This window comes from Trypanosoma cruzi, genomic scaffold (genome assembly GCF_000209065.1).
Source record: "Trypanosoma cruzi strain CL Brener 1047053515627 genomic scaffold, whole genome shotgun sequence".
NCBI classification, from domain to species: domain Eukaryota; phylum Euglenozoa; class Kinetoplastea; order Trypanosomatida; family Trypanosomatidae; genus Trypanosoma; species Trypanosoma cruzi.
In genome coordinates, this window is record NW_001849279.1 from 46,724 (window position 1) to 56,184 (window position 9,461).

Genomic DNA, 9,461 nt, shown 5'->3' on the forward strand with positions numbered 1-9,461 from the left:
GCAGCCAACCCCAGCAACACATTATATCATATTTACATGTATTCAATTTCACACACAGACAAGGACAAGTAGCATCTATTCAATCTATTGAGCTCATGGAAGAGGCGCCCGCCAGCAAATGGCACTCAGTCGACACGAGCGCACGTACTAACACATGAAAGCATGGCAGTTGATGCATCAGTTTTACCTTCGCTGTGGTGTCAAGCAAGCGGAGTTGACGCAGGTCCACCGATGCATCGCCTGTGTACCCATGATGAAGCAGCATTTTGCGCAGGTCGAGGAGTTCCAGTAAAAGACTCTGCTGAGCCCCAAGGTTCCGCACTTTTTCCCCCGTAGCCACAAGTTCCGACTGAATCGCACTGCTCTGTCCATTCATGTCTGCTCCCATAGAATCGTGCTGTAGACGTTCTATTACCAATCGCCGCAGATCTCCAATCTCGCGCTTTAACTCAACGCATTTCTCCTCATAAAAAAAACCAGCGCCAGACATGCACTGTTGTTTGGGGATTTGCCCTCGTAATTCGCTAATGGCCAATGCTGTGCGTTTAATAGTGTCCTGCAAAATATCTGCAACGCTCTGTGATAGTGCCGTGAGTTCTTGCATGCGTTCCTCCCCTGCTATTTGCAGCGAAGCGACAATTTTATTTATGGCCTGTTGTTGGCGAACGACCACACCCAACATTTCCCCAAGTGCGGCACTGAGAAGAACCACGCGAGAGGGCGTCTCCAAAAAGGCCTGGAGGAGCTGTTGCACGGCGCAGAGGTGTGCCGCCTCTTCCCCGCAATCGCCCCACTCACCCATCACACGTATATATATATATATATATATATATATATCTTTTTTTTCTTTGTATGTATACTCAATCTCTCAATCGCCACGCACACAGCCGCCTGAATTATTTACTGGCGCCTGCCTGCAGCAATAGCACCGAACCAAGCAAAAAAAAAAAAAGGGGTGTGGTGGGAAGCCAAAATTTAAAAAAATAATAATAATTGGTTAAATATCAGATGAACGCATCGCATGAGTATTAGTTGTGGTGGTGGTTTTCATCGCCACCGCTGCTGCCGGCGCGCAAACGCGGAGAAAAAAAAAAATGCGGACACCAACGTGTTTAAAATATTTGTGAAGACGCCGCAGGTAAAATTGTATCCGTTAGACAAAATAATAATAATCATCATCATCATCATAGAAAAACAAAAGCTCCCCAGCGACTCTTCCTTCCCCCCTCCTCCTCTAAAAGGTACTGCTATCATTTTTCTGTTTGCTGCCTCTTCTCTCCAGACATGCTTAGTTCGCATCATCTCCCCTGTTCCTTCTTTCCTTCCGGCACGCTGCCACTACGAACTTGTCTCCTCTTCTACAGCGGTCTTTTTGCGCTTCTTCACTTTGCGTGGGGCCTGTGGTGTCGCGGCCACGGGCGAAGACGACAAGGAAGAAGAAGACGCATCAGTCTTCGCCGCCCCCTTACCCTCCGGTGAAGAGGAGGATGAAGACTCAAACGGGCGAATAGGCGCCCGAGGATCTTTTTTGTGGTGCTTGACGGCATGACGGTGCAGGTCCTCGTGACTCAAAAAGCAACGATCGCATGTGTTGCACTTCGCATGCGTCTGCAGCCCAATGTCGGTCAAGTGAATCGTCTTGTGCAGCAGTGTGATGTGCTCCTCCAGGGAGTACACATCAGAGAACACGCGTTTGCATGCGGGGCATGGATGCACCTGTGTAGAAAGCCCGTGTTTGTTCTGCATGTGGCCGTGCAGTCCCTTGGCGCTTGAAAAGCCCCGTTCGCAGTCGTGACACCACCAACAGTTATTCATCGCCACACGCCCCTGACCCAACAATGCACCCGCTTGCTCTCCATGTTTGTTGCTAAAGTGACCCTCAAGTGCGGCGGCTGTAGCAAATGCCTTATTACAGACTTTGCATACAAATGACTGACCCTTCTGCGTGCGAATGAGGCGCTCCACATGGTACGCGGCATCTTCGCCAGGGTGCTTGAAGCGTATGTGAGAAAAAAGCGCGGAAGGCATTGTGTACACCTTTGAAGATGTCAGGCAGAGGTCACAAACGACGTGCACACGCTGGCTGATACCCATTGTTGCCTCCTTTGCGGTAAACTCCGCCACCTCGGCAATTGCTGATTGACCCACGTCAGTGGAGGCCCCGGCGGATCCATCTGGGTGTCGCGTCTCCAGATGCTGCAGCAGGTCCATCTCGCTCTGGAAGACCTTGTTGCACAGCTCGCATGGAAACTCCGTGTCGCTGAACACAACCGGTTGCTGTGTTACTTTCTTGTCAATGACACGCGGTATGGAAACAGCCACCTGGCGCGTGGCAACGAACGGAATAGTGAACGTTTCGGCAACGGCCTCAACACCAGCCAGACGCCGTGTGGGCCGCATCTCCTCCCGTGTGCTGCTCTTCTCCTCCACGACTCCACGTGGCAGCAGCGGGACGTGCTGCTCGACGTCCTCCAGGTCAATCTCCGTATGCACGTCGGCCACGTGCTTGAGGAATTTATCCCTCGTGGGGTACACATCGTTCTTCATATCGCACCAGTTGCAGATATAACCGGATGGCAACACTGTGGGCAAGAAGTCAAGCACCCGACGACCAGAAGTAGTGAGCTCCATTTTCTTTAGAGGAACGCCAATCACCTGCTGGTAGAGTTCCAGCCGCTCGCCGCAGATCTTCTTGCAGTGCGCCGGGTTCAGCTCGCGATGGGCGGTTGTGAGGTGTGTGAACATGTCACACATGTGCGTAAGACGACCACATATGGGGCAAGCTGCATACGCAAGGTCCTCGTGAGTCTGGGAGCGGGGTGCAGCAAACTGCACGGAGGGGATGCGCAGCGAAAGGCACCAACGCCGAATTGTTTTCACGCAGCCACATGAAACACGTGAATCGCGCACGCTGCCGCGATACTGCAGCCATGAAAGCGCCACGCAGCGCCGCATGCACCACCAACGCTTCCTTCGCAGCTAAACTACACACTGATTCCCAAGGATCCACAAATACGTTTATGCGGGTGTGTACATATGCACGTGCACAGAAAACAGAAAAAAGAAAAAAAGGAAATAGCTTACACTCAGGCTGCAATAAAAATTTACTCGGCAATGCCCCAACGCCTTCCATTCACCTCCAAAAGAAATTGAAAGGAAAATTAACACAGTCGCAACAGCCCAATTCACTCCAGATGGATTCCGGCGTCATACCGCTAAGCTGAAACAGCAAGAAAAAAAAAAAAAAACAGGCAGTTTGCCGATAGAAAACACCAGCACGCAGAAGATTAAAGTAGCGGCAGCGGTAACGATGGCGGCCGCAAAAAAAAAAAAAAAGAAAAAAAAATTACCGCTGCCGCCCTTCGGCCACTGAAGGCCACGACTACTCCGCCACGTCCTCCTCACTCGGCCAACCCGCTATCTCCTCGTCAACAAGGCCTACCGCAACGCCATCATCCACGCAAAGCAACTGCTCCATTCCACGTCTCTGCAACTCCTCGAGACACGTTCGTAACTCCAACCACTCAGCAAAAGAGTCCACCAGGAATCCTAAAAAACAAGACGTGTCGACGCAGTCCCACCGTACACTTTTGACAAGGCTCGCCGTGACAGTCACAACACCAGCCTTCTCTGCGTGGCTCGAGACTAAAGCCTCTTGTGTCATGCAATGGGGATCTAAGTACAAAAGCCTCTGGCCGCTAGTTCCCAGAATATAATAACTGCGTTGTGGCACGCCGCCCACCACGCCAATGCATGCCGAAGAGTGAAGGAGGTGTTCGAGTGAAAAGAACATCATCTGCGTCATCCGCCGTGAGGCACCACAACGCATGGGAGCCAATATGAGCACAGTGCCAAATTCTAAGTTGGAACAAATCTCCCTTGCCAAGAGACATCCTTGGGAGCAAACCACAACGCGGATAGGAGGGATAAGCTTCCGATCTACAGCGTTGTTCACACAGCAGCGGATCGCCTCACAGCCCTGGCTCGGTGTCCAGTACTCTGGCCTGAACACGTCGGCCTTCTTCATCACCGCCCGCACCATTTTATGGAGCGAGAAGGGGGTGCTATCCTCTGTGTCCATGTCACGAAAGTGGTCAAGCCTGCAGTCATTCGCCGAGTAACGCCAAAGCGCATGGGCGAGCAGCATCTGTGAGGATCGCACCAGGCAGCCCCAGCCCTTGTCGGAGGTCACGGAAGAGTGGGGAAGCGGGCTAAAATTCATGCGGTACGTCAAAAGAAAGAAACCATTGCGCAGAATATTTACGAGCTCCTTGTCATTGTTAGCCACGCGTCCCAGAATGCTGCACGGGTAGTCTACGTCATTTCCCCGCCCGGAAAACGCAACTAGGGCAATTTTCAACCACTCCATCGTTGACTATTTGCTCCAATTATTTCTCCTTGCTTCAGTTTCTTATTATTATTATTGTTGTTGGGAGGGGGGAGGAAGTTGAGTCCAATAGGGGCTCACGCACCAAAAGGAAGGCATCAAAAGGTTGTGGCGAAAAGTATCAAATTCTTTCAGTTATCGCCGTAATAAAGCAATTTTACACAAATCACAGAGAAACGGAAAGAGAAAAAGCCCAAAAAAAAAGCCCAAAAGAAGATGGAATCAATATAAACGGCGATGATCACCACACGTGCGCTACAAATAAAGGTGAAGAAAAGTCAAGAGGCAATTAGTCCAACATATATATATATGTGCAGACAAATGCATACGTCCAAGGCGCACTATTCATTAGGATCAAGCAAAAATGCCATCTGATGTTGGTGCCGTGGGAAAAAGTGACCCGACATTCTAGAGCCTGTGCGATGTGTATTCACGTAGGAAGTGTGCCAACGGCGCGTGGGCACGCGAATGTCCCTTCCCAGGGCGCACGCAACACACCACGCCCTACCGTCCTTGGAGTAAAATTTGTTGTGTATTAGACGGTACTTGCATTTCCAACACTTGAAGCATTTGAAGTGAAAGAAGTACCCCTGCGTCGTTGGAACCGTGGCATTTCCAGCTGGGATCCAGACGTAGCTGTTGACGTCCCTATCGTCAATAGGCTTCTCGCAATTGAAGCAAGTTGCACCGGCCGGTACCAACATGGGGCGATCTACATCCTCGTTATAGGCAGGGAAGTGTGGACGGGACTTACACTCATCGTGTGGCATTGCTGTGAGGTGACGGGCCTTCGACTGTGTCCACCACCGTCGGCTGTGTTGGGTGCGGACTTTGTGCGACTGTGTCGGCTTTCCGTGCATCTCGCGCTGCGTGGTGTGCACAGCCGTAGCCGCTAAGAAGACAGCAGCGCAATTCGACCACCGTCGCAGCATTTCAGTTCCACCTGATACCCCGCTAGCGACACTCGGAGACGACAAGAAAAAAAGGACGTTTCAGGTGTGCGTGGGCAGCAGAGGCAGGCAGGCAGGCGGCCCAAAAACGTGGGCACTCGCTCGTGATGATGGCGACCACCCTCCTCCTCCTCCCCCCGCTGGAGAACAAAACCGCCCGTAAAAACAAAATAAGCGCGAGCCACAACATGTGAAGAAAAGAATTTATAAAAAATAAGTCCAAAAAAAAATTAAAAAAAAAAAAAGCAAAAATTAAAAAGAGGGTGGGAGAACAAACGACACGATGGCGTGATCAAAATTCTGCCACGCAAGAGAACAAGTCACAGACGCTGCAAATAAGAAGAGAGAAAAAAAAAAAAAAAGGAACGGAACTCCTGCCCCATTCCCGAGCAAGCTCGTCATGCTCACGTCACTCGGAACGCCGTCGCGTACAGCGGCGTGGCCACAAATTGCCAAATATTGCAGCAATCGCCGCGCTCTCACCACCCACGCAGGAGGCTCTGGCACCGTAGCTCAGCCCTCTGGACGCACATATTAACCCTGCAATGCGTACAGCACACCAAACTGCACATCAAAGTCCGCAAATATGTTTGAAGGTGGCGCCTCATGGCGCGTAGCCACAGGGTCTGGTGGCGGTGCACAGCATTGCCGCCCAAGCCACGCATGGCGCCAGCACACTTTCGACCAAAAGCACCGGGCCCAAAACAAGAGCCGGCTGTGAAGCATCTTTGAACGCGAGGCACGTCATGAAAAAAAAAAAAAAAAAAAAAAAAAAAAACAGACAACCGAAGCAAACTGCCACATTTCTAATGTCGTCACTTTCCATTGCAGTGGCGTTCGTCCAATCATCTTTCTTGTCCAGCAGCACTTGCGGGGAAAGTCTGTTTTTTCATTCTTTCCTTTTTCTTTCCGTCTTCTTCTTGACTCCCTGGTTTCGTGTTCATCAAAGCAGAGAAAAAAGGGTTGGAGGGTGAAAGATACAAAAAAGCGACTGTGTAAAGCGAAGAGATAAAAACATTGCAAGGCGCACCGAGAAAAAAAAGAAAAAAAGATATAAATACAAAAAGAGGGGAACTGTGAAAACACCCTTTGCTTTTTGTTTTTTGTTGTTTTTTCCTTCTGTTTCCAGTGCTTTTTTTCTTTTTTTTTTTTTTTTAAAGAGAGAATGCGCATGTGAAAAAGAAAACTGGATCACCGCGAGGAGACAGGAACGGTCCCATCCACACTAGTTCTTGCCCTTCTCCGTATCTATAACCCCTGTGCGCCTTCACCCTCTGTGAGTTTCGCTCCCTCTCCCTCTGCGTGTCTGTGTCTACATGAGGCCCCACCACCTCATGCCTAAAGGTACTCCTTCAAAAGCAGCTGGCGATCCCGCTCAAAAATATGTTCTGCGGTGTCCACGCCGCCCTCCCCAAAAGGAAATTCATCGAGCAGAAACATGTCGTACGGCGTGTTCACGTCGTCCCAGTAGCGGTGGGTCAGGCGGTCCACGGGAATGTCCTGCAGGTCGAAGTGGCTGCTGGTCAGCTCGTCGTTGCAGCTGTCATGGCGAGTGTTACGAACCCCACGAAAAGACAAGAAGAATCCCCCACATCCAGCTGCCATCTGGTGGGCCACCATAGGGATGCCCCAGTCTGGTATGCGCCGCAGCATCAGTCAACCTTCTGTGTGCCCTCTTGCAAAGAAGAAATAAAAATAAACAAATAAATAAATACATAAATACATACATAACAACAACCATCACACGTTCTCCAGCCAACTTCTGCTCTTCCCTTGCACAGAACTGCCACGACAGCTCCGTGGACTCTGCAAGCCTCTTCCTTTAGTAGCCAGCAGTGACGAACGTACCTGCCGCTCCCTCAGCAAAAAAAAAAAAACTTTAAAAACGCAATAAAAGTTAGGTACAGAAACTAAAAGAAAAAAAAAAAAACTGAAGCTCCATCGACAGCTCAGCCAAACCCCAAAAGAGAAAAATAACAAGAAGTTTATCTCTGCTTGCGTAGTTGCCTCCTTCTTGTTCGGAGGTCTGTCAATTTCCCCGCGCCGCCATCATTCACTCAGTCACTTGCCGGATTTGTTTTGCCATCCAACGCATTGCAACTCTTTTACATGTCGTCGTTCTCTCAAGAACCACGCGAAAGTGGGGAGCCAAGCATTAAAAATAATTCCTCCGACCGCGCACTCGCGGAGGAGAACGTCGTCTCAAGGAAACATGCCGCAAGGGTCTCGGGGTAAAGTGGGGTACATGAAAGTTCAAAAAAGCGGGAAGGCTCCGCGTCTTTCGAGAATGCCTTCATGCCGGGAAAACCGCCACGGCTCCCGCTAGCACCAGCAAATGCGGCCGGTGTATTTATGTCATAACTGTCCATCATTAACTGTTGCTCCGTGGGGACCTCAACAGTCGCCATGTATTCCGGTATATGGCGCTGCGTGGGTGGTATGCGGGCGAGTAAATACGCCAATGATCGCATTGGAAGACCTCGAAAATATGTCTCCAGCAAGGGGTAAACTTGTGCAATCAGGTCACTTATGCGTAATCGTGCCAAGGTCTCGCTGGAGGTCCACCACACGATGGCCGACTCCGTACAGAAAGGCGGGTGCAATTCCTGCCGGATCTTGAAGGAGGAGCTGTGACGTTGCGCGCCAATGAACGAGCGACGCACCACAGTCTCGCAAATAGAAATGGACTCCAACGGCGGTAAGCCACTGAGAGACGCCACCACTGAATTGTAGTGGACATCCCAGAGATACATGCCGTGGGTGCAAAAGAGCAAAACACATGGCAGCTCCCTCAGTGGAAGTACCGCTTGTAAACCTTCCACCTCTCGCAAGCAATGCACCGTCGCCTGGTTGATAAATGCCGCCGATGGAATGCCTCGCGCATGCGCCAGCGTGACAGACGCATCAGCCTTTTTCGACGTGTCCACGACCTGCAGCACCATTCCACATTGTAGTCCAGTAGAGGGATACAAGGAATTTAGACGCATGGCTTTCGTCCGAAACATTGTGGCAAAAAACATCGACGTAATGCCATGGCCGTTAATTAGGTATACACAACCGCCAGCGCATCCCACTGCGACAACATTGCCGTCCGCCGACGCCAAAGCCGCCGCAACAATTCTGTCAGAGAGCAAGCCTCTGTACACACCGGTGAACGGCGATTGCGTCTGTGAAGCCGTCGCAGCATCGGGTGAAACGTCCAGGAGCCTTCGTTTTGAGCCCTTCACACCCGCCCTTGACTTACGCCTTAATTTGTAAGCTGCGGATGCAGCGGCACCACTGGCAGCAGTAGCAGCATCATCGAGGGATTTTGTGGCAGGATACTCTCCAATGGATGGCATTGGGAAAAGAAAGGAGTTCAATCGTGCCACGGCGCTTCTGCTAATGCTTTTTAGAGGGCACCGCGTGTAGCTGTTGCCATTTACCCACACCAACAAGCAAAGCGGGTGGTGGGCACCCATCGCCATCTCCGAGTCGGACAAATTCATGCCCGCTGAAAAAAAAGAGCGCATACCACCCGGCAGCCGCTCCGGCATGAAAAAGACACGGCCCTGATGGCTGCCGTTTAGGCAACCGTCCTCCACCAAACGGCACGTGACATCCATCGTGACTCGTTCAGAGCCGTCGCTCAACTCATGACAAGGCACCTCCAGCGAAGGGAGCGCAGCAACGGCAACAAGTGCGTCGTTGTCGAACCCAACAGCAAGATATTTCAGACAAGGTGAGAGCTGCAACGAACTCAGAGAGCCGCTGGAATACCACTCGGCGGTGCACGTCTCAATGACTCGCTGTTGTGCCCTCTTCCTCAACAGAATAGGGAGATGAGCACTCCGTCCCAGTTCCACCTTACGCACAACAAAGAACCCTTTGTAGCCAATAGCAACCGCCCACTTCCCTTCCGAGAGAGGCACGCAATTCAGCGCAACCACATGAATAAGGTTTCGTTTCAACGGCGGAATCTCAATGCTCTCAACCGCACCCCCTTCTTGGCCACTATACATCAACTTAACCCGCCCGTCCGTAAACCCACAAAGCGTCACGTCATAACATAAAAAAACAGCAGAAAGGATGCTCCTCGCTGGTGTATTCGCCCTTTCCTCAGCACTTCGACGCCTGGGTCGCGT

The 9,461-nt window shown here is 51.1% G+C and overlaps 6 protein-coding genes across 6 annotated transcripts, besides 8 other annotated features; all 6 read right to left on the bottom strand.

The window, feature by feature from the left end:
- Positions 1 to 9,461: a sequence feature (heterozygous, Esmeraldo-like haplotype).
- Tc00.1047053509443.10 (uncharacterized protein) lies at positions 80 to 802 on the bottom strand (the record flags this gene model as incomplete). The annotated part of the gene is made up of 1 exon (XM_800909.1): positions 80 to 802. One exon carries the CDS (start codon positions 800 to 802, stop codon positions 80 to 82), a length of 723 nt encoding a protein of 240 aa, XP_806002.1.
- Positions 809 to 837: a microsatellite.
- Positions 971 to 995: a sequence feature (AT_rich).
- Tc00.1047053509443.20 (Zn-finger protein, putative) lies at positions 1,339 to 2,955 on the bottom strand (the record flags this gene model as incomplete). Its single annotated transcript, XM_800910.1, has 1 exon — positions 1,339 to 2,955. The coding sequence occupies one exon, from the start codon at positions 2,953 to 2,955 to the stop codon at positions 1,339 to 1,341; it is 1,617 nt and encodes a 538-aa protein (XP_806003.1).
- Positions 3,322 to 3,346: a microsatellite.
- On the bottom strand, positions 3,383 to 4,369 carry Tc00.1047053509443.30 (AUT2/APG4/ATG4 cysteine peptidase, putative; the record flags this gene model as incomplete). Its single annotated transcript, XM_800911.1, has 1 exon — positions 3,383 to 4,369. One exon carries the CDS (start codon positions 4,367 to 4,369, stop codon positions 3,383 to 3,385), a length of 987 nt encoding a protein of 328 aa, XP_806004.1.
- Positions 4,729 to 5,319, bottom strand: Tc00.1047053509443.39 (hypothetical protein, conserved; the record flags this gene model as incomplete). Its single annotated transcript, XM_800913.1, has 1 exon — positions 4,729 to 5,319. The coding sequence occupies one exon, from the start codon at positions 5,317 to 5,319 to the stop codon at positions 4,729 to 4,731; it is 591 nt and encodes a 196-aa protein (XP_806006.1).
- Positions 5,531 to 5,598: a sequence feature (A-rich).
- Positions 6,087 to 6,115: a microsatellite.
- Positions 6,470 to 6,493: a microsatellite.
- Positions 6,676 to 6,990, bottom strand: Tc00.1047053509443.48 (hypothetical protein, conserved; the record flags this gene model as incomplete). The annotated part of the gene is made up of 1 exon (XM_800914.1): positions 6,676 to 6,990. The coding sequence occupies one exon, from the start codon at positions 6,988 to 6,990 to the stop codon at positions 6,676 to 6,678; it is 315 nt and encodes a 104-aa protein (XP_806007.1).
- Positions 7,031 to 7,068: a microsatellite.
- Positions 7,461 to 9,461, bottom strand: Tc00.1047053509443.60 (hypothetical protein, conserved; the record flags this gene model as incomplete). Its single annotated transcript, XM_800912.1, has 1 exon — positions 7,461 to 9,461. A coding segment is annotated over one exon (2,001 nt), but the record flags the coding sequence as incomplete, so codon positions are not given.